This window comes from Ips typographus, linkage group LG9, assembly GCF_016097725.1.
Source record: "Ips typographus isolate SLU linkage group LG9, UJ_Ityp_2.0, whole genome shotgun sequence".
In the NCBI taxonomy this organism is placed as follows: domain Eukaryota; kingdom Metazoa; phylum Arthropoda; class Insecta; order Coleoptera; family Curculionidae; genus Ips; species Ips typographus.
In genome coordinates this window covers 2,234,615-2,258,766 of record NC_138430.1, presented here as the reverse complement: position 1 = coordinate 2,258,766, position 24,152 = coordinate 2,234,615, and the positions used below count along the sequence as shown (strand labels likewise).

The 24,152-nt window shown below is 32.5% G+C and overlaps 3 protein-coding genes and 1 long non-coding RNA gene across 5 annotated transcripts in view; 1 reads left to right on the top strand and 3 right to left on the bottom strand.

The window, feature by feature from the left end:
* Lmpt (four and a half LIM domains protein limpet) overlaps nucleotides 1-2,498 on the bottom strand; it is a 108,973-nt gene extending 106,475 nt beyond the window's left edge. Inside the window, exon 1 of the mRNA XM_081986157.1 lies at nucleotides 2,273-2,498. Coding sequence (XP_081842283.1) covers nucleotides 2,273-2,344 — 72 coding nt within the window. The 5' untranslated portion in view covers nucleotides 2,345-2,498. The remainder of the gene's footprint in view (nucleotides 1-2,272) is intronic.
* Nucleotides 1-24,152, top strand: part of beta4GalNAcTB (beta1,4-N-acetylgalactosaminyltransferase B) — a 189,204-nt gene that overhangs the window by 163,773 nt on the left and 1,279 nt on the right. Inside the window, exon 2 of one of the 2 annotated variants that reach the window (XM_081986173.1) lies at nucleotides 19,078-19,114. The exons of the other annotated variant lie outside the window; for it this stretch is intronic. Coding sequence (XP_081842299.1) covers nucleotides 19,078-19,099 — 22 coding nt within the window. The 3' untranslated portion in view covers nucleotides 19,100-19,114. Of the gene's footprint in view, nucleotides 1-19,077; nucleotides 19,115-24,152 lie in introns of those variants that run through there. 2 annotated transcript variants of the gene reach the window in all.
* Nucleotides 7,272-8,701, bottom strand: LOC145733800 (uncharacterized). Its single transcript, XR_014179281.1, has 2 exons — nucleotides 8,341-8,701; nucleotides 7,272-7,590 (listed from the first exon to the last, which is right to left on the bottom strand). It is a non-coding gene; the product is annotated as an uncharacterized LOC145733800 (long non-coding RNA).
* LOC145733384 (sodium/potassium-transporting ATPase subunit beta-1-like) overlaps nucleotides 10,791-24,152 on the bottom strand; it is a 35,625-nt gene continuing 22,263 nt past the window's right edge. Inside the window, exons 5-6 of the mRNA XM_081986172.1 lie at nucleotides 23,294-23,468; nucleotides 10,791-13,804 (exon numbers count right to left, since the gene is read on the bottom strand). Coding sequence (XP_081842298.1) covers nucleotides 13,674-13,804; nucleotides 23,294-23,468 — 306 coding nt within the window. The 3' untranslated portion in view covers nucleotides 10,791-13,673. The remainder of the gene's footprint in view (nucleotides 13,805-23,293; nucleotides 23,469-24,152) is intronic.

Sequence of the window (24,152 nt, the reverse complement as noted above, 5' to 3'; positions counted from 1 at the left end):
AGATTTATGACAGTTATTTAGACAATTGTCACGTGACCGTCTAGTTAAATAGTGGTCTACAGCCACGTGGCAACTGCCACTAACGTCAAAACTGTCAAACTGTGCTCAAAAGCTGCAAAAATCAAGGTTTTGATTTTTTTTATTGCAGTATTTAATAAAATGTCTTTCTGAGATTTATGACAGTTATTTTGACAATTGTCACGTGACCCTCTAGTTAAATAGTGTTCTAAAATCACGTGACAACTGCCACTAACGTCAAAACTGTCAAACTGTGCGCAAAACTTGCAAAAATCAAGGTTTAGAAAAGTTTTCTTGCAGTATTTGAATTAAAACGTGTTTCTGAGAATTATGACACTTATTTTGACAATTGTCACGTGACCGAATAGCTAAATAGTGTTCTAAAATCACGTGACAACTGCCACTAACGTCAAAACTGTCAAACTGTGCTCAAAAGCTGCAAAAATCAAGGTTTTGATTTTTTTTATTGCAGTATTTAATAAAACGTCTTTCTGAGATTTATGACAGTTATTTTGACAATTGCCACGTGACCGTCTAGTAAAATAGTGTTCTACAACCACGTGACAACTGCCACTAACGTCAAAACTGTTAAACTATGCTGAAAAGTTTCAAAAATCAGGGTTTAGAAAAGGTTTCTTGCAGTACTTAATAAAATGTATTTCTGAGATTTATGATAGTTACTTTGAGAGTTATCACGTGACTATCTAGTTAAATTATCCTCTAAAACCACGTGACACCTGTCACTAATGTTAAAGATTGACTAGAATTTGCAAGAATTATGGTTTAACACAGTTTTCGAAACATGACATGTGTCTGAGATTTAAAACAGTTATTTTGATAATTGTCACGTGACCGTCTAGTTAAATAGTGTTTTATAATCACGTGACAACTGTCACTAATGTCAAAACTGTCAAACTGTGCTCAAAAGTTTCAAAAATCAAGGTTTATAAAAGTTTTCTTGCAGTATTTAATAAAATGTTTTTCTGAGATTTATGATAGTTATTCTGACAGTTGTCACGTGACTACCTAGCTAAATTATCTTTTAAAACCACATGATAATTCTCACTAATGTCAAATCAAAACTGTCAAAATTTCACTAGAATTTGCAAAAACTACAGTTTAATACAGTTTTCGAAACAAGTCGATTTTCTGGGATTTATGAGAGTTATTTTGACAATAATTGTCACGTGACCGTCAAGCTAAATAGTGTTCTAAAATCACGTGACAACTGCCACTAATGTCAAAATTGTCAAACTATGCCCAAAAGTTGCAAAATCAGAGTTTAGAAAAGTTTTCTTGCAGTATTTAATATGAAACGTATTTCTGAGATTTATGACAGTTATTTAGAAAGTTATCACGTTGCTGCCTAGCTAAATTATCTTCTAAAACCACGTGATATTTGTCACTAATGTAAAAACTATAAAAATTTGACTAGAATTTACAAAAACTACAGTTTAGCACAGTTTTCGAAAAAAGACGGGTTTTTGATTTATGACAGTTATTTTGACAATTGTCACGTGACCGTCAAGCCAAATAGTGTTCTACAATCACGTGACAACTGCCACTAACGTCAAAACTGTCAAACTGTGTTCAGAAGTTGCAAGGATTAGAGTTTAGAAAAGTTTTCAATATAAAACGGGTTTCTGAGATTTATGACAGTTCTCACGTGACTGTCTAGCTAAATTAACCTCTAAGGTCACGTGATATCTGTCAGTAATGTCAAAATTTAGAAAACAATTCTTAATCAAAAAATTAAAAATCTGTATTTTTGAAGTATGATTTTTATAGCAAACTGGGGCATTATTTTTTCATGTAAATTAATTAAAAGTTTTTACAATTAACTCTGTATAATAATGTGAAATGAATGAATTCACCGTTTTATGACTAATTATTCTACCGCCATTAAATATTGTGACTTGGCAACACTGGGTATCACAATCAATTTGGACACCCTGTGTATATCACACACATACTACTGTCCCTAGTGATAGTGAACTTTAAGTAGGAACCTACCGTATATAATTAAGATAATCGGTCCCCTAATCCGGTATTGGTTATTTTTAGCGCTGATCTATGGATGGAAGTAAATTTTGTTACCTTTACCATGCAATGGCATGACGTGAACATAAAACAGATGCCCAAATAGGAGCGGCTTACACTCTAATAAATGGTAACAAAACCAACTACTACGTAACCAAATTAGAAAAAATTGAATTAAAATGGCAAATCAACGGTAGAAAATTAAACTACTTACTTGGGTAGAAAATAAATCAGCTGCGTTATTGGGACCTAATGGCAAATGGATTGGCCGAGGCAATGACTGCATAGTTGGGGATTAAAGGACGAACGGGTGAGATTGGGTAAGCGCACAAAAAGCCCACATAAACAAACTAAAAACGCACGAAAAGTTTACGGAACAACTTGTAAAAGAAAAAAAACTTTTAGGTTAGGAAAAACAGAAAACAACCTACCGTCCGATCCCCGCATGTATCTCGACTGTTTCAAATGATCAATATTTCTTTCTTCCATTTAAAGGCACCCAGTTTCACTGTCGCGCATAGGCAACCAACAATACACCAGAGAATTTTTTCCGCGCCACAAACAAGGCGCTTATTTGTTTTTTGTTTTTTTTTACAAAAATGATTACGGTTATTTTGAGCCAAATTAAGGATGTACAAACAAAAGAAAATGTCGTTTATACTGGGTGTCTTAGTTTTATTTTATTAAACTTTATAACGACCTAAGTAGTTTGGGTCAAAAAATAATAGTGATGGGTAAATTACCGGTAAATATGTTACTTCCCCAGGAAATTTGATCGGTTTTTTTTAGGTGATTGGATAGGAAAATTAATGAGAATTCCAAAAATGTGCCTAAAACAGTCATTTGCTTACTCCAAGTGGGTTTTTACAAGTGATTTTGTACCCGACTGAATTTTGACACCGCTTTTCTCCCTGGCTGTATCAAATTTTGTGCTGTTTTTTCAGGTTATTGGATGGAAAATTTAAAGGGGATTCCAAAAATGTGCTTAAAACTGTCATTTTCTCACTCCAAGTCGACTCTACACATGATTTTGTCCCTGACTGTCTTTTCAAACTAAGTTTCTGGTAGTTCAAATTTTGACACCGCTTTTCTCCTTGACTGTACCAAATTTTGTAGTGTTTTTCACGTTATTGGATGGAAAATTTAAAGAAGATACCAAAAATGTGCTTAAAACTGTCATTTCCTCACTACAAGTCAATTTTAAAGACGATTTTGCCTCTGACTGTCCTTTAAACTGTGCTTCTGGTAATTCAAATCTTGACACCGCTTTTCTCCCTGATTGTATCAAATTTTGTAGTGTTTTTCACGTTATTGGATGGAAAATTTAAAGAGGATACCAAAAATGTGCTTAAAACTGTCATTTCCTCACTCTAGGTCAATTCTATAGACGATTTTGTCTCTGACTGTCCTTTCAAACTGTGTTTCTGGCTGTTCAAATTTTAACATCGCTTTTCTCCCTGACGGTTCCAAATTTTTTAGTGTTTTTTTAAGTTAATGGATAGAAAATTTAAAGGGGATTCCAAAAATGTGCTTAAAACTGTCATTTTCTTACTCCAAGTGGGTTTTTATAAGTGATTTTGTACCCGACTGTCAGACTGTGTTTCTGGCAGTTCAAATTTTGACACCGCTTTTCTCCCTGACTGTATCAAATTTTGTAGTATTTTTCACGTCATTGGGTGGGAAATTTAAAGAGGATTTCAAAAATGTGCTTAAAACTGTCATTTCCTCACTACAAGTCGATTTTAAAGACGATTTTGCCTCTGACTGTCCTTTAAACTGTGTTTCTGGTAATTCAAATCTTGACACCGCTTTTCTCCCTGACTGTACCAATTTTTCTAGTGTTTTTTCAAGTTAATGGATAGAAAATGTAAAGAGGATTTCCAAAATGTGTTTAAAACTGTCATTTACTCACTCCAAGTCGATTCTACAGTCGATTTTCTATCTGAGTGTCCTTTTAAACTGTGTTTCTGGTAATTCAAATTTTGACACCGCTTTTCTCCCTGACTGTACCAAATTTTTTAGTGTTTTTTCATGGAAAATTTAAAGAGGATTCCAAAAATGTGCTTAAAACTGTCATTTTCTCACTCCAAGTCGACTCTACAGACCATTTTGTCCCTGACTGTCCTTTCAAACTGTGTTTCTGGTAGTTCAAATCTTGACACCGCTTTTCTCCCTGACTGTATGAAATTTTGTAGTGTTTTTCATGTTATTGGATGGAAAATTTAAAGAGGATACTAAAAATGTGCTTAAAACTGTGATTTCCTCACTCTAAGTCGATTCTACAGACGATTTTGATTCTGACTGTCCTTTCAAACTGTGTTTCTGGCTATTCAAATTTTGACATCGCTTTTCTCCCTGACGATTCCAAATTTTTTAGTGTTTTTCACGTTATAGGATAGAAAATTTAAAGAGGATACCGAAAATGTGTTTAAAACTGTCATTTTCTTATATCAAGTGGGTTTTACAGGTGATTTTGTACCCGACTGTCCTTTCAGACTGTGTTTTTGGCTGTTCAAATTTTGACACCGCTTTTCTCCCTGACTGTACCAAATTTTGTAGTGTTTTTTTAGGTTATTTGATAGAAAATTTAAAGGGGATTCCAAAAATGTGCTTAAAACTGTCATTTCTTCACTCCAAGTCGATTCTACAGTCGATTTTTGATCTGACTGTCCTTTAAACTGTGTTTCTGGTAATTCAAATCTTGACACCGCTTTTCTCCCTGACTGTACCAAATGTTGTAGTGTTTTTCAAGTTATTAGATGGAAAATTTAAAGAGGATTCCAAAAATGTGCTTAAAACTGTCATTTTCTCACTCCAAGTCGACTCTAAAGACTATTTTGTCCCTGACTGTCTTTTCAAACTACGTTTCTGGTAGTTCAAATTTTGACTCCGCTTTTCTCCCTGATTGTACCAAATTTTTTAGTGTTTTAAATGTTAATGGATATAAAATTTAAAGAGGATTTCAAAAATGTGTTTAAAACTCTCATTTCCTCACTCCAAGTCGACTCTACAGACAATTTTGTCACTGACTGCCCTTTCAAACTGTGTTTCTGGCTGTTCAAATTTTGACATCGCTTTTCTCCCTGACGGTTTCAAATTTTTTAGTGTTTTTTTAAGTTAATGGATAGAAAATTTAAAGAGGATACCGAAATTGTGTTTAAAACTGTCATTTTCTTATATCAAGTGGGTTTCACAGGTGATTTTGTACCCGACTGTCCTTTCGGACTGTGTTTTTGGCTGTTCAAATTTTGACACCGCTTTTCTCCCTGACTGTACCAAATTTTCTAGTGTTTTTTCAAGTTAATGGATATAAAATTTAAAGGGGATTCTAAAAATGTGCTTAAAACTGTCATTTTCTTACTCCAAGTAGGTTTTTACGTGATTTTGTACCCGACTGTCAGACTGTGTTTCTGGCAGTTCAATTTTTGACAACTATTTTCTCCCTGACTGTACTAAATTTTGTAGTGTTTTTCAGGTTATTAGATGGAAAATTTAAAGAGGATACAAAAAATGTGCATAAAACTGTCATTTCCTCATTTTAAGTCGATTCTACAGACGATTTTGTCTCTGACTGTCCTTTCAAACTGTGTTTCTGGCTGTTCAAATTTTGACATCGCTTTTCTCCCTGACGGTTCCAAATTTTTTATTGTTTTTTTAAGTTAATGGATAGAACATTTAAAGAGGATACTGAAAATGTGTTTAAAACTGTAATTTTCTTATATCAAGTGGGTTTTACAGGTGATTTTGTACCCGACTGTCCTTTCAGACTGTGTTCTTGGCTGTTCAAATTTTGACACCGCTTTTCTCCCTGACTGTACCAAATTTTGTAGTGTTTTTTCAGGTTATTGTATAGAAAATTTAAAGAGGATTTCAAAAATGTGCTTATTTTATTTTAAAACGTTGAAAACTGTCTTTAAATATAAAGCCAATTAAAATCCCTACATTTGAATGTAAAGCCAATTTCAATGCTTTGTACACACCTTGGAACACTTGATATTGACATAAAAACTCATTAATTTACTTGGAACCTTGAAATTTGCCTTCAAAGTGCACAAATTTGACTATTAAGCCAATTTCAATGCTTTGTACATGTTTCCAAACCCTGAAAGACTCAAAATTGATATAGATACTCACTGATTTACTTTGAAATTTGTCTTGAAAGTCCACAAATTTCACGATCAAGCCAATTTCAATGCTTTGTACATGTTTCCAAACCGTGAAATGCTTGAAATTGAGTTAGAAACGCACTGATTTACTTGGAAACTTTGAAAACTGTCTTAAAAGTCCATAATTCATAATAATGGTGGTCATGAATAGGAAACTTTTCTCTCATTTAACCAAATCTGTACTTCTTACCGTTTTCGAGATTTCCATAGTGGAACACACTGTATTTTTGTTTAATAATTCCAGTTTAAGGATATTTTATCTTTGTGATGTTTTACTACTACCTTAGAACATATTAGTAAATTATTCTTAGTAATCTAAGAATTTATTAATAATTATACAAAAGAATATAATACAATTAATAATAATATATGTATAATTATTTTTGCTTGAACATTGTATCTAATATTTTTCTTTTATATTTTTATATTATTTATATTATATCTAACATTGTACACTGTATATTTGCTATGCAGTTTTGCTAATAACTAGTCACATTCTAAACGCAGTAAAAAAAAGTTTCTAACAAGATTGGTATGTTCATTTTGCTCATTTGATCGGGATTAAAATAGGATTTGTTTTAGTTTTTAATAGTTGACAGATAACACTTTACTTCATACCATTTTAAAAGATTAAAATTAGCAATTAAATCCACCCTAACCTAACCACCAATGGGGTCGTCTACCAACTTATACAGTTTATGCCTTACAATGTGCTATTAAGTCTTACTTTTCAATATTAAATCGCCAAAATGAGTCCCCCGTGACGTAATTAGAGACTCTTCAATTCCGTAACGTACGTAAAAGGCTAGAATCGAAAATGGAAGAGAAATACATACGTTCATATGTTTTGTTTCGCTCAGTTCGCTATAAGCAGAAGAGAGACGTCACATGGGACATTTTCGTATATACGGTGTACCAAATAAGTGTGGTTTTTACTATCGTTTTTCTTGCAGTTAAATATATCTAGAGCAAACAAGAAAAAACATGTGTCTCATATTTTTCCCTGTACTACTATAATTATCACAAAAAAATGTTGGTAGACGACCCCATTATGGTATTATAACTTCCTTTAACAACATAGTAACTGTTTGGTTTAAATACTACTACTGTTACTACGCATAACTTGATTATTTTTCAACATGTTTCTACTTGTCCTGATCGTTGCAGAAGTGTCATCACCATAGCATTCCAAGTCTCGACAAAATCTGTCATAAACTGGGTCAAAATCTGCGTCTGTTATGCTGTCAATTTGGATTTTTCGATTCAATATCGGCGTTGACGTTTTCCAATGTTCGGTCGGATATTTTTTCCAGTTGGATATGTGCAAACGTCTTAGAATGTCAATTAGGCTGAGACATTGGGAATTCTAAACAATACAAAGTTAGCACATTCTGATCGATAGTATTTTTCTTTCCACTTAATATATGATGGTTTTAATAAAAAAATTAATATACAGTGTGTTCGAAAAATACGAAAACGCTTAATTATTATAAACAGGTTTTACACCAAAAGTTTGTTTATAAAAAGTGGTATTTACAGCTTCATGGTGTCAGAAATGATGTGACATTTGATGACAGTTTTTTTCAGTTACGTGACAATTGTCACAACTGTCAAAATTCACTTGGACGGAAAATAGTGTATACTTTTGGTAAAATACAGTACAAGTTGTGTTTACAGCTCTATGGATCTAAGTTTGACAGTTGCAACGTTTGGTGACAATTTAGGACACTGTTTTCAGTCACTTGACAGCTGTCACTACTGTCAAAATTAGCTTAGAAGTGCTATGAAGCTATAAATTATCTTAATAGTATGTAATTTTGATGAGTTACAATTTAAGTGATATTTACGTTTCCATGGATCTAAGTTTGATAGTTGCAACGTTTGGTGACAATTTAGGACATTGTCTTGACAGCTGTCACTACTGTCAAAATTAGCTTAGCAGTTCCATGAAGCTATAAATTATCGTAATAGTGTGTAATTTTGATGAGTTAACCTTGTTTTGTAAAACCTGCTTTAGGATCCACGATAGATTTTACTTTTACACTGTTATTAATATTGTATTTACTTTGTCGTTGATTATAGCAAACGTTGATTAACAAATAAAAACGATACATACCATTTTTCATAAATTTAAAAAACTGATTATAAGTGGAACTGCATACATTTTAACTTATTTTGTCGGGCATATCTACTATACTTACTAAAATCAAAGTAATACATATCATTGTGAGCTGAGTAAAAATCAGATAACTGGAAAATAAATATTTGTTTCGATGGAAAAAAAATTACACTAACACACAATATACAGAGTGTTCAAAAAGTTTTGTAGCACGTTTCAATCGAATAATTCTTGTAATCTTTATTTCTTCTTTAATCGTACAATCTGGGGTTTTAAATTAATCTAAATTAGGTTCTAAACTGTCTAAATGAAATGAAAATGTCTAGACTGCTTTTGAACTGTCTAAAAATTAAGTGAAAAATGTCTAGACAGTTTTTGAAGTGTCAAATTAAGTGAAAAATGTCTAGATTGCTTCCTTATAGTGTCTAAATTTAATGGAAAATATCCAGACAGCTTGTGAAGTACCTAAATTAAGTGAAAGATGTCTAGACAGTTTTTGAAGTGTCAAATTAAGTAAAAAATGTCTAGATAGCTTCTCTAATCTGTCTAAATGGAATGACGAATGTCTAGACAGTTTCTAACCTGTCTATTAAGTGAAAAATATCTAGACTGCTTCCTAATAGTGTCTAAATTTAATGGAAAATATCCAGACAGCTTGTGAAGTACCTAAATTAAGTGAAAGATGTCTAGACAGTTTTTAAAGTGTCAAATTAAGTAAAAAATGTCTAGATAGCTTTTCTAATCTGTCTAAATAGAATGACGAATGTCTAGACAGTTTATAAACTGTCTATTAAGTGAAAAATATCTAGACTGCTTCCTAATAGTGTCTAAATTTAATGGAAAATATCCAGACAGCTTGTGAAGTACCTAAATTAAGTGAAAGATGTCTAGACAGTTTTTAAAGTGTCAAATTAAGTAAAAAATGTCTAGATAGCTTTTCTAATCTGTCTAAATAGAATGACGAATGTCTAGACAGTTTATAAACTGTCTATTAAGTGAAAAATGTCTAGACTACTTCCTAATAGTGTCTAAATTTAATGGAAAATATCCAGACAGCTTGTGAAGTACCTAAATTGAGTGAAAGATGTCTAGACAGTTTTTGAAGTGTCAAATTAAGTAAAAAATGTCTAGATAGTTACTCTAATCTGTCTAAATAGAATGACGAATGTCTAGACAGTTTCTAAACTGTCTATTAAGTGAAAAATGTCTAGACTGCTTCCTAATAGTGTCTAAATTTAATGGAAAATATCCAGACAGCTTGTGAAGTACCTAAATTAAGTGAAAGATGTCTAGACAGTTTTTAAAGTGTCAAATTAAGTAAAAAATGTCTAGATAGCTACTCTAATCTGTCTAAATAGAATGACGAATGTCTAGACAGTTTCTAAACTGTCTATTAAGTGAAAAATGTCTAGACTGCTTCCTAATAGTGTCTAAATTTAATGGAAAATATCCAGACAGCTTGTGAAGTACCTAAATTAAGTGAAAGATGTCTAGACAGTTTTTAAAGTGTCAAATTAAGTAAAAAATGTCTAGATAGCTTTTCTAATCTGTCTAAATAGAATGACGAATGTCTAGACAGTTTCTAAACTGTCTATTAAGTGAAAAATGTCTAGACTGCTTCCTAATAGTGTCTAAATTTAATGGAAAATATCCAGACAGCTTGTGAAGTACCTAAATTGAGTGAAAAATGTCTAGACAGTTTTTGAAGTGTCAAATTAAGTAAAAAATGTCTAGATAGCTTCTCTAATCTGTCTAAATGAAATGACGAATGTCTAGACAGCTTTGGAAGTGTCAAATTAAGTGAAAAATTTCTAGAAAGTTTTTGAAGTGTCAAATTAAGTAAACATATTTCTAGATAGCTTCTAAACTGTCTAAATGAAATGAAAATGTCTAGACTGCTTCTAAACTGTCTAAAAATTAAGTGAAAAATGTGTAGACAGCTTCTATAATGGTAACAATCTCATAATAGTAATTCTATAGTATGTCTGACATAGCAAACCCAGATTTCTAGTGCTATTGGAAAAACTGCAACAAAAAAGCTCTTTCACTATACCAACTTACAGTGCCTAGTACATTTTGACAGTTCTGACAGCTGTCATGTGACATAACCAACGTTCGAAACTGTCATCAAACTGTCATCATCCATAAAAGTTGTATTCATAAATCTGTAAATACAACTTTGTATGATAGCTTTATAGAACTTCTAGGTTAATTTTGACAGTTCTGACAATTGTGATGTAAGACTAAACTGTCATTAAATCTGACATTCATCGAATTTGCCTCCATAGAGCTGTAAAATACAACTTGTATTGCAATTTATCAAACCAACGACTATTTTGGTATTTTATAGTTTTATAGCAGTGGCAAGTGAATTTTGACAGTAGTGACAGCTGTCATGTGATTAAAGACAGTTACCATATTCGGATAATATATAAAAAAAACTACAATTACATTAAAGTTGTTTATTGTTTAACATATTTCACATCGAAAATGGGTTGTAAAAGTTTGCCTGCACTACATTGTGCATTAAAATGAAAGATAAAAATTGCAATTAACCAAAACCAGACACTTAACTGATTTTTACGTTATAATCAATTTCCACAAATATATTGGTTACAATCTATAAAAAATAAACAAAAAAGCATTATGTATAAGGAAAATCAAATAAAAGTAGAATGACGTAACAATGTAATCGACAGGTGTGCGTCAAATCTGACAAATCAGCAACCAAACAGTCGTTGTTACGTCATCACGTTATACAGTGTGTTGATAATAAAAATACATTAATTTGTTCCTAAAAAAATATTTTTTAAAAGTATACAAACTTTTTTCTGATTTCAATGTTACTTATAATATGATCCTTTATGATTTTAATGTATGTATAATAAAATATTAGGTTAAGGCACACATATGCAAGGCAACTGAGCACAGTACAGTGTATCTGTGCGTCTTTTTAACTAATCTCTCTGAAACTGTATATATGGATATCAGCTATACTGAAAATCAAACAACTTTGCAATGACGAATTCAAGTTAATGTCAACCTAGGAAAATATAAATGTTTTTATTTATAGTAATTTTAGGGATACACAGAAATTGATTCGTTTTCTCAAAAAAATAATGCTAAAAATTTAAACATGTACTAGAGTTGATATACATTTTTTGTTATATTTTTACATGTAAAATAAGCTGTTAAATCATTTCATATTAACTATGAAACACCCTGTAAATTTATTTGCTACTAGACATCATCGTTCTTTCTCTGTCAAACTTACTATAACGTTTGATGTCTATGTAAGCTTTGGGTAAAGGATAACATATACGTTGAAAATAATGAGTGTTATATTACTCAAACAATAAAAAAAATGACAGTTGGGAAGTCAAATTTTTCCTGTAGTGGAAGCAATGCACAATTTTGTCTACTGTGACGTCATGGCAATTTAGTTTGAGAGTCGGTATACATAATTTCTAACCTACAAGCTACGCAGTAAGTACGGCTTAGTAAGATATACACAAAAAAATACTTAAAGCTATAGTGGTCTCATTATCAATGTGCAGCAACTAACTATATCTACAGGGTGGTCCTGCGATGATTGATTATGGAAAAGTATCAGGTATTTTAAATGAAACACCCTGTATATTGTATCTTTTTTGGATTACACGACAAATTCTTGACTTATTTCATGTATAATGTCTTTATACCTATCTGTCTCAGTTTCTGAGATATCCAATATTTTGTGTGAAATTTGACATTTGCAATATCTAAAACAAGTGCAATTTTCTCATATCAGAAAACGTCTTTCTTTTGGTTTTTGGGTTTAGTCAGTTGTGACAGCTGTCTGTCATTACAGTTCTATGGATCTAAGTTTGACACAGACAGCTGTCATTACTGTCAGAATTAGCTTACAAGTGCCGCGAAGCTATAAATTATCATAATATAGTGTTTGATTTTGATACATTAGAGTTTAAGTAATATTTTCAGATCCACAGACTTAATTTTGACAGATGCAATTTTGGTGACGGTTTACGACATTGTCTTTAGTCACGTGACTGCTGTCACAACTGTCAAAATTGACTTTTGGTCGGCTAGGCCCAGCCGTAAAGATAGAAAACACCAAAATAGCTGACAGCAATGCGTGTTTATCAGCAATGCAAAATAAGAACAATATACAGGGTGTTTCATTTAAAACAAGCTGGTTCGAAACAACTTTCGGTATATCAATCATCAAGTTGAAAATATTACGTATTATACTGCCACATTTTTCATAATCGATTGATGCAGTTCCCAAAGGACCACCCTGTATAGCATGTGTTAAAATGAACAACCAATACGAATCCAATACGTTATTATAATGAATCTGAAATAGTGAAATAAATAGGTCTATAACATAAGTTTTCTAAACAAAAATCATTATAGAGGATATTTTAAAAGTAAACCTTCATCCATTATTTTATTGATTCAACAGTTTGCTAATATAAGTTATTGTGTCACACCCTGTATACTGGAAACAAAAACGGTTTTGCAGGTTTACGGTGGGGAATTAAGGAGTCTATTACAAACATTTTTGGTCTCTTGCAATTTTTTCGTTGCTCTCACCGTTTCCAAGTTATTTGGCAAAAACTAAATTGGTGCAACAAATTTTTAAATCAGTTGAAAATGTGGTTTGAAATTTGGGTACCCTGTAACTCGGTTATTTTTGGGAGTTCAGAAAAGGTGAACCACTCAAAAGAATCGTCTTGAACTCCTCTTTTCAGTGGTGTTAACCAAAAAATGTTATCTTAAAAATTGCGTACAGGGTGGCCAAAAACAGTGAATCACCATGATTTTTCTGAACACCCTGTATACTGGAAACAAAAACGGTTCTGGAGGTTTACGGTGCGGGGTTAAGAAGTTTATTACAAACATTTTTGGTCTCTTGCAATTTTTTCGTTACTCTCACCGTTTTCAAGTTATTTGGCAAAAACTAAATTGGTGCAACAAATTTTTAAATCAGTTGAAAATATGGTTTGAAATTTGAATAACCTGTAACTCGGTTATTTTTTGGAGTTCATAAAAGGTGAACCACTCAAAAGAACCGTCTTGAACTCCTCTATTCAGTGGTGTTAAGCAAAAAATTCTATCTTAAAAATTGCGTACAGGGTGACCAAAAATAGTGTACCACTTATACACATCTTATTATGAAAATGGAAACAACGAAATGTCGGTTTACTTTTGTGATATTTTACATTATACAAGTAAAAAAAAAACACCTAAAATTAGAATAACAAAATAAAAACAAAGTACAGACACATTAATAAGTACTAACTGCCTTTTGTCAGTTTGAAGATAATTTAAGTGCTTTTTGTAGGAGCAGTGTCCACTTGAATTTCAAACTGAACTGATCCGGCCCTGTCTAAAGCTCCTCCCTTGTACATGATGTTCTTTGCCCAGGCTCTGCATTCGATGCTCACAATAACGTTTGCTGAAAAAATTATTATTTAATTTATAATAACTAATTCAAAATTCAAAAATTAAATTTAGATAAGAGTCAACATGGCATCAGAAAATAGGTTAGGTTAGTAAGGGTCGTCCTGAGCTGATTCTGATCAGAAAATTCCAAATTTCGATTGGAAAAAGTTTGATATTATAGTTTTTTTAAGTCATTGGGGAGAAAGAAAAATGTTTATTTTTTACCATCTTTTAATGGTAAAATTCGTTTAAAATTTGTATACAGGGTGTCAATAATTCACCATTTGATAGCTAATCAAAAAATAAGTTGACTTGCATTATGTCATTTTTCTGAAAAACGTTTCCTAAGGAAGATACAGTCCTCCAAATTTCAATTTAAAAAATCGTTTTATAGTTTAAAACTGAACATCCAAGACTTGTGAAAGTCCAAACGCTTTCTCAGACTGCCATCCTGGTTGAGTGTCTGAAACTGGCATTCAAGAACTAAAAAAGTCCGGAAATCAAGACAAACATTGTATTGTGCATGAAACTTATTTTTTACTACTAAAAATAATATACAAGTTGACTTTTAATGCTAGAACTGACTTTACTAGGACTAAAGAGAGTCCAAAAGTATATTTTCAAGACTTTAATTGGCGTACAACTGAATTTTCTGGACTGGACACCAAGTCTAGAAGTAAATTAAATTTTCGGACATTTTATTTCTAAAAATTAGTTCTCAAGACTGTTATTGTAGCATTTGGTACCAACATTTTTTACTTTTATTACTGAAGAAACTTGACTTTTGGAAATAGTCTTAAACTCGATTTTTCATTCTTAAAAAGCTCTAAAAACAGTCATGGACTTTCTTAGAGATGCTACAATTTATTGCACCTATGAGTGTAGAAGTCAATTTAATAGTGAAGAAGCTTGAAATAACATTTTCAAGACTATGGTCAGTGGACAAACTGGCTTTTAGGCCTGATAAGTCAAAAACTTTGTAAAGATAGTCTTGAAACTCGATTTGAGGCACTGAAAACCGCCTTAAAACACTAAAAAGTTACTAGTTTATTAAGAAATACCCGAATTTTTAGCACTGAGGTGTCTAAAAGTCGATTTAATAGTGACAAAGCTTGGAATGCTATTTTAAGTCTATGAAGAATGTAAAAATTGTTTTTTAAGTTTGCTATGTCAATAACTTGGTAAAGATAGTCTTGAAACTCGATTTTCCAAGCTGAAAGCAGTTTTGAAGCACTAAAAATAGTCCAGAATTCGAAGAAAATGAAAAGCAAAGTAAAAAGCACGAAAAGTTCGTTTTCAAGACAATTTTCATGAATCTAATGTCAATGTCCTGCATCGTAGACTATTTTCAAGACTAAAATATTGAAATTTGTCTTCAAATTATGAAAACTTACTTCAAATGCAAATTTTAAGCTTCTGATGTCACTTTTTATTAGTTCAGTCACATTTTGCGGTTCAAGTCAACTTTTAAGGTTTAAATGTATGAATTTGTAGTAACAAATTCTTGAAAAAGTAGTGTTTATGTCTACAAGTCAATTTTTAGTATTAAAGTCTCTCGATTTGCATGAAAACTGGTTACAAACACAACTTTTAAGCTTCTGAAATTTTTATCTTTTCTAATTCAATTTTCAAAACTAAAGTCTTTTAGTTTGTCTGGAAACTATGAAAACTGGCTACAAAAATATTTTTTAAACTTCTTAAGTGAATTTTCCGTTTCCAAGACAATTTTTAAGTTGGGTTGGGTTAGTTTTGGGTCTTTGACAGTAATATCGTGTAATAAAGTGCTTGTTCCAAATTTGATCAACATTGCTCCAACGGTCTAACAGTTATGACAAAAAACCGATTTTTTAAACAGAAATTTGAAAGATTGTCCTTAGGAAGCACTTTTCAGGAAAATGACATAATGAATGTCAACTTATTTTTAAATTGGCTATGGATGGGTGAATTATTGACATTTAAAACTGGACCACCCTGTACATAGAAGCGATGCATCAAATTAACTTTTCCCATTAAAATACAGAGAAAATTTAATTTACTAATCCAAAAATGTCAGTCGGTTTAAGGCCAAGGTAACTTTAAACTAACCGAATTCTAAACCAGTTTACCTTGACCAATGGATCGTTCATCAAGGTAAAAAAAGTGTAAATAGTTAAAAAGTTCAGTCCAGTCATGTTTAGAACGAGATTGACCACTAAAAAGCGTGATTGGTAAATGTACCTTGATAGTTTTATGGTAAAATTAAACTAGTCTAAACAAACCTACAGTGTGTCCCAAAGAAATTTTAATTGCTACAGTTTTCACGATACAACATTACTACTTTGTGCCTATTTCCTATTGAGGACACCCTGTACAAGATGAATGCGAGTGACCTCGCTCTAAAATAGAGACACGGGCGTAGAGAACTCAATAATTCTCCAACAGGAACAATAAAGGGATAGGCCAAAGCGGTAAAAACCAGTTTATAAAGCGTCAGCGACCTCCGCCCTTATATTGATGGAAACTTACCAAGGGCTAACGAGATGTTTGCTTTCTTCGTAACATTTTAATTGAATTCCACCGATGGACTATGTTATAATGACAGTGTGTTTTTGATTGATGGATTATCTACAGAATATCATATATTTTACCACATTAACATACTTGTTGATCAGAGGTTTTAAAAAATAGTACAGCAGTTTTTTCCAAAAAAATTTGTTAAATATCTTTTCAACGACAACGAATAAAAGTTTCACATTCAGTGTAAATGAGTTCAAGAAGAGCCATAAACAAATAGAAGTCATGTCTCAAATTTGGGACACTCTGTATAAAATTTGCTTACAAATAGAGCCCATATCTTGATTGAATGATGAACCAACCAAGTACAATTAACTGCACCAAAAGTGCTTTTTTTCTTTGTTTATTGGGTCTTCTGTCTCACACAAAAAAGGTTTGTTGGGAAAATAGAATTTATTTCGCACTAAAAAAAAAACTCACCTTTCACTACAACAATAGATAACCTTTCCTATTGGAATGACAAAAGTCAAAATTTATGTCAATTTTTATTGACAAAACCCTTCTCAGAGTTCCAAATTAAACATTATCAGGTTTAATATTTATTAAGTTGTTGTTTTCTGTGTTCTGCCGTTGTGTTCTTTCTTTTTTAGATTCTCTGAAGACGGTGGTAGATTTTCCACCGAAACGTCAGCGTTTTTAGGTAACAAGACCGAGCCTAAGTCAGTGGTCTTGTGTTGGGACGACTAGGTTAATGTTATTTTCAACTTAGTTGAAAATAGTGCGAAATTCTGTTTTCCCAACAAACCTTTTTTGTGTGAGACAGAAGACCCAATAAACAAAGAAAAAAATGAGTAACTCGTCTCAACAAACATATAGAACATATCTCCAAAAGTGCTTTTTTTGAAATGGGACACCCTGTATATTTTTAGGTCTGTAGATTTTTCTACGTTACTCCTAAATGCTTTTGGAATTTTTCAAAAATTTCTGGAAGGCTTTTGCCAATTCAAATTTTCCAAAAATTATTGAAAATTGGCCTGAAAACCTTCCTGAAATTTTTGAAATTTTCCGAATAGCTTCCATAATTTTTTTAAAAGTTTAAAGTCTCTAGAAGTGTTCGAAACTTTTTTGGAATTTTTTAAAATTGCCCAAAACCTTTCAGAAATTTTTTTACATTTTCTCAAATCTTCTACAAGTGTTCTAATCCTTCCAAGAATTTTTGAAAATTTGTCAAAAGCGACTACAAGCGTTCCAAACTTTCCAAAAATTTGTAAAAAATACTAAATGGCTCTACAAGTGCTGTAAACCTTTCAGGATTTCCTGTAAATTGCCGAAAGCCTTTCAGGATATTTTTCAAATTGCCAAATCTACCTAAACCTTCCAGAAATGTTTATATTATAAAGTGCCAAAAGCATTCCAAAAACTTTTGAAAACTTGCCAAACATTTCTAAAAGTATCCTAAATCTTTCCACAAATTTGCAATTTTTTCAGGTCTCTGGTGAGTGGGTTTTGACAGTTATGACAACTGTCACGTGACACAAGCAGCATATTTCCGTCCCAACTCTCAATGTCTCCAGGGAGCTTTAAACACAACTTCCAGTGTACTTCTAAGGTTTCAGGTCGTTGGTAAGTGGGTTTGACAGCTGTCAAACTGTATAAAAAAGGTATAAAACTGTTCCTTAACGTCAGAACTGTCAAATTTGCCTCCATGGAGTTGTAAAAACTACTTACAGTGTGGTTTCATCAAGAAACTCATCTATTTGTCATTTTATACTTCCAGATCACTGGTGAGTGAGTTTTGATAGTTATGACAGCTGTCACGTGACGCAATCAAATTATTAAAGTGTTCTTTAACGTTTTAACTGTCAAATTTGGCTCCATAGAGCTTTAAACACAACTTCCAGTGTAATTCCTCGAATTAGCAACAATTTTTTATTTTATAGTTTTAGGTAACTGGTGAACGGATTTAGACAGTTATGACAGCTGTCACGTGACATAAAAAAGGTATAAAACTGTTCCTTAACGTCAGAACTGTCAAATTTGCCTCCATGGAGCTGTAAAAACTACTTACAGTGTGATTTCATCAAGAAACTCATCTATTTGACATTTCATACTTTCACGTCACTGGTAAGTGAGTTTTGACAGTTATGACAGCTGTCACGTGACGCAAGCAAATTATTAAAGTGTTCTTTAACGTTTTAACTGTCAAATTTGGCTCCATAGAGCTTTAAACACAACTTCCAGTGTAATTCGTCGAATTAGCAACAATTTCTAATTTTATAGTTTTAGGTAACTGGTAAACGGATTTAGACAGTTACGACAACTGTCACGTGACATAAAAAAAGTATAAAACTGTTTCTTAATGTCAGAACTGTCAAATTTGGTTCCATGCAACTGTAAACACAACTTACAGTGCAATTCCTCAAAAAAACACATGTATTTGTGATTTTATATTTTTAGGTCACTGGTGAGTGAGTTTTGACAGTTATGTCACGTGACGGAAGCAAATTATTAAAGTGTTTCTTAACGTTTCAACTGTCAAATTTGGTTCCATGGATCTCTAAGCACAACTTCTAATGTAATTACTCAAATTAGCAACTTTTTCTAACTTATAGTTTACAAATTGAAGGTCAACGGGTTTTGACAGGCATGACAGCTGTCATTTGACGTAAGAAGAGTATAAAAGTATTACTTAACGTCAGAATTGTCAAATTTGCCTCCATGGAGCTGTAAAAAAGACTACTTACAGTGTGGTTTCATCAAGAAACTCATCTATTTGTTATTTTATACTTCCAGGTCACTGGTGAGTGAGTTTTGACAGTTATGACAGCTGTCACGTGACGCAAGCAAATTATTAAAGTGTTCCTTACCGTTTTATCTGTCAAATTTGGCACAATAGAGCTTTAAACACAACTTCCAGTGTAATTCCTCGAATTAGCAACAATTTCTAATTTTTTAGTTTTAGGTAACTGGTGAACGGATTTCGACAGTTATGACAGCAGTCACGTGACATAAAAAAAGTATAAAAATTTTATCAATATTCAAATTTTGATTTATCCACTTTTTTTATTGGAAAAATAGCAAGATACTGCTTGTTCCAATCGAATGAATTTTGGAAAAAAACTAATTGAATACAAATTTAGATATTGAATAATAAACAGTGGACGATTTAGTATTGATTTTATGGGTACATTTTCAGGGTTTTTCATTTTTTATTTGAAAACAGGAAGGTGTACCAAAAAGTTACTAGATAGCTTTTTTGTTCTAAATTCAATGGGAAATTCAAAATTTTTTGATTTGCGTTTTATGGAAAAACAGTGGCGTACATATTTTTTTTGCAAAAACATTCTCGAACTGCATTATTGTGGACAGTTGACCTACAAAGTTTTATGAAAATATCTGAAAGAGTTTTGAAGAAATATATAAATTTTGATATTTTTATCCAAACTTTAACACCCTGTATTTTCACATCAAAAAACATCTTGAACCATATGGTTTATATAGCAAACTAGAGAGTTATTTTTTGACGCTTAATCAAACCCTAAAATATGACGCATTTATCGTGAAACACCCTGTATATTTTTTCAAATAGTAGTGATTTCACACACTTGTGACTTTTAAAAATTATTTAGTTAAATTATCGTTTTAATTCGTCGTAGGTAATGGTTTCGTAAACAGGACATCCTGATTAGTAATCCGGCAGAGTGCGTGACCCGTACAAGTTTCAAGTAATAAAAATGAATGTGTCGACAAAATGGTTTTAATTACTATTGAAAACTATGCAAAGCATTCAAGTAATTTTTAGAAAAAGCAACAAAAATTGAATAAAATCCAGTAAAAACACCACTATTTACATATAATTTGTGGAAGCCAAAACTTGCACCAAAAAACACAAAATCTATTTACTTTCAGAAAGTTTGTTGAAAAATTGTTCAATAATATGCTGATAATCAATACAAAAAGTACAAGAAAAACAGTAAATAATGTTAAATTTTTGTTTGAAGTAAACCGGTTTCTTGGCGTCCAGGATTACCAGACCGAAATCCTCTGGATTATTTAAAAAAGTGTACCGCCGTATTATATCAGTAAATGCTACCAATAATTTCTACTACACGGTGAAAAGCAAGGAAAGTGCACATATAGTGAATCACCCTGTATTTTATATACAGGGTTTTTAAATGAAAAGTACCCACCCTGAATATCTTCCAAAGTAATTTCTCTGTGAAAAAATGCTAAGACACGTCAACAAAGATTGCAAGGGGGACATCTTTTTACGTAGGATTTGAATTTCTGCCATCAGCCCCTTTACCCCCACTAAGTTTTCAAATGGCACCATACCCTGTGTGGCACATCGTTGGAAAGGGTATTTCATAAGGAATTAATTGCACTATTTTATTTGTACATTTGATTTGATCTGGTTATCATTTAATTAATGGCTCAAAATAACCTCCGTTAACTTCCATACAATAATACAAGCGACTTTGGAAGAGTTTGCGAACATTTGTGAGGACTTGCAGTGTCAGTTGTCGGCATTCATGTATTATTCTCTGCCTAAGGTCTGCAATATTGGTCGGCTGTGTTGCATAGACTTTAGATTTTAAATGCCCCCATAGAAAAAAGTCCAACGGAGTGAGGTCGGGTGATCTCGCAGGCCATTCCATGAGATCACGTCTACCAATCCATCTTCCAGGAAATCGATTGTTCAGATATTCTCGAACGGGAAGTGAATAGTGTGGAGGTGCCCCGTCTTGTTGGAAAATTAGTTGATTTTCAAATAAATTTTCATCATTTTCTAGTAGCTCTGTTATGGTCGGATCAACAGTGGTCAAGAAGCTCAAGATAAGTAGCGCCATTCAAATTACCGTCAATAAAAAACGGACCAACGATGTGGTGTCCTAAAATACCTGCCCAAACATTAAGTTTTTCTGGATATTGGGTATGGGTTTCCCTAAACCAATGTGGATTCGTGTCTGACCAATACCTACAGTTATGCCTGTTCACTTCTCCATTCAAAAAAAACATACACTCATCACTGAAGCAAATATTGTACAACAAGTTCACGTTGTTTGTCAGATTAGTAGACATAATTTCACAAAATTGTAGTCTTCTATCCTAGTCATCTTCGTTCCTGAACCAATTTTACCTTGTATGGATGAAAATTGTGTTTTTTTTTAATTCTTCATACACTGCTTGTCGAAACACCCGATGCATGGGAAATTTGATTTAAAGATTGATTATTATCCATTGCAACGTGTCCCAAAACAGCAACATCAATTGGTTCATTAATAATTTGTCTTTCAGGTTGATGGTTTTTGTTTGTCACTGAACCAGTTTCCATGAATTTTTGCATCAACTTTAAGACATACTGATGACCAATTAATTTATCTGGATGGATGGAAAACGTACAATTTCTATTCTTTCGGCAGTCGTGTAAACCATATTGACAATGTTCCTTCAAAACGAACTTACAAGTTGACCGACTGAGGCAGAAACATGGAATGGAAAACAGGTATTCGGTAGTGTTATCCGCAGTTTGACCAAAATAACAAAAAAATGTTTTTATTTTTGTTGGTCTCAATTCAAAGCAAATGTACAAATAAAATAGTGCAATTAATTCCTTATGAAATACCCTTTCCAACGATGTGCCACACAGGGTATGGTGCCATTTGAAAACTTAGTGGGGGTAAAGGGGCTGATGGCAGAAATTCAAATCCTACGTAAAAAAATGTCCCCCTTGCAATCTTTGTTGACTTGTCTTAGCATTTTTTAACAGAGAAATTATTTTGGAAGATATTCAGGGTGGCTACTTTTCATTGAAAAACCCTGTATATTTATAAATAATCTTTACTTTCCCACAGACCACTTGGTCTTTCTGCCTATGTTTACAGTGGGATTTTTTTATAGTTTTAGTATACAACTTATTTTTAATTATTGACAAAAAAAAAAAAAGTCTTAGTTAAAGTGCTCTAGTAGGGTGGCAGTGGGAAAGAGGTAACGGGATTGTCTGGTTTGTCTTGTTATGCACAGTTGGTTTATTATTGTCCAGTTGTTTGGATTATTTTTCCATTTGTTTTGTAGTTGTATAAGTCTGTCTGCTATTTTGGTCATGTTTGTACGTTCGTAGAGAAGTTGGTTGGATGGGTTGTGTAGTGGGTTTTCTGGGTGTCTTATTTTGGTTATTAGTCTTAGAGCAATCTGTTCCGTAGTCTGAGTATATCTTTTAGTTTTGTCAGTAGCGTTCGCTCTAGTAAGTAGTCTAGAGCTGGTCTACAGATGGATTTGTATATTTGTGTGGCGGTTTTCGTGCTAATACCATTGTTTTTGTATGTCAGTGATCTAAAGTGTTTTGTCCGTTTAATAGTTTCAGTTCTTGCATTTTTTAAGTCTGTGGTATCGTCAATAAGTGATTGTAGTTTTGACACTGCTTTTGACGAAATTTTGTCGTGCACTATAAGTGCAGTGTCGTCTGCGTATTGTAATATGTATGCGGTCTTGTCAAATTGATTTTTGTCCTGCTTGTTGTGATTGTATCGCAGTATAGGTTGTAAAGTAAAGGTGAGAAGGGTGATCCTTGGGGTAGTCCTTGTTCAGGACTGAAAGGAAAGTGTGTTGTCTATCCGAACGTGCAGTTGTCTATTTTCTAGTAAATTTCTGATTGTGTAAAGTAAGTATATTAGTAGTTTGTAAAGTAGTCCTTTGTGCCAGACACTGTCAAAAGCTTTTTTGACAGTATTTTATTTATATTATATCATGTTGAATACAAAAAAGTGCTATAAACATTTTTTCAGTATTGCTACATAAATGAGGCAAGTTTACTGGGATAAACCTAGGGAACTATTAATAGATGTTGGAATGGTAATACTTCTGGACTTCGGAATTATTTAGGACAAGTTAAAAATACATTGATACACGTCATTTCCTCGCGGACTGGGCACTCTGGAAATTTGTAAAACTGGCCAAATTAAAGATTGAAGTGATTTTTCTGGTATTACTACAATTTAAAAATACTTACGTTTCAGATTGAGAATCTCAACTGCCACAATCGGACTCAAGTAGTTTTTGTAATTCAAATAAGGATAGTAATAGCTGGCAAATCCTTGGGGATAGTAATTAAAGTTGATGACGTTCTCTCTATCTACAGATTCCACTCCTCTGCAGGACACCCATATTTGATTGGTGTGGTTGGTCTGTTGGAAAAAAATCACATTTAAATGCTTAAAAAATGCTTTTTCAGTTTTTTTGAAAGAAAAAATAACGAAGTATTTACATTATGTTTAAAAAACTTCTTTCCTGCCTTCTTAGGAAGCATGTAAATTTTTTTTACTAACTTTATTAGAAAGGAGGAAGAATTTACGAAAAACGGTAAATGATCGCCAATTTTCTTTTACAAAAGTTCTCAAAATGTTTAAGATTTTATTGCCAGTTGTGAATAAATACTTGCTTTTTACCACAATCAAAACATGAAATGTGAGACATTGTCTTCTAAGTGCCGATACTTTTACCTCCGGATAAATTTATTCTTAGGATAATTTCTATAGTAGACGCATCAGCGTCTGATTTCACAGTTTCTATAGAAATTATCTTGGGAATAAATTATTCTGAAGTAAAAGTACTGGCCCTTAAAAAAACTCAATTTTTCAGACTCTAAAACGGTTTTTTCCACGTGACAAAGCTGAAACGTTACGTTCAAATCAACGTTGCCAAAGCCAAAACTCTTGATTCATTCATTTTGGCAACATTGAAAAGTTCTACAGTGTTGACATTTTTCAGAACTGTCAAACAGAGTGGATTTTGACAGTTATGACAGCTTTCACGTGACACAAGTAACATAACAAAGTGTTCCTTAACGTCAGAACTGTCAAATGTGGCTC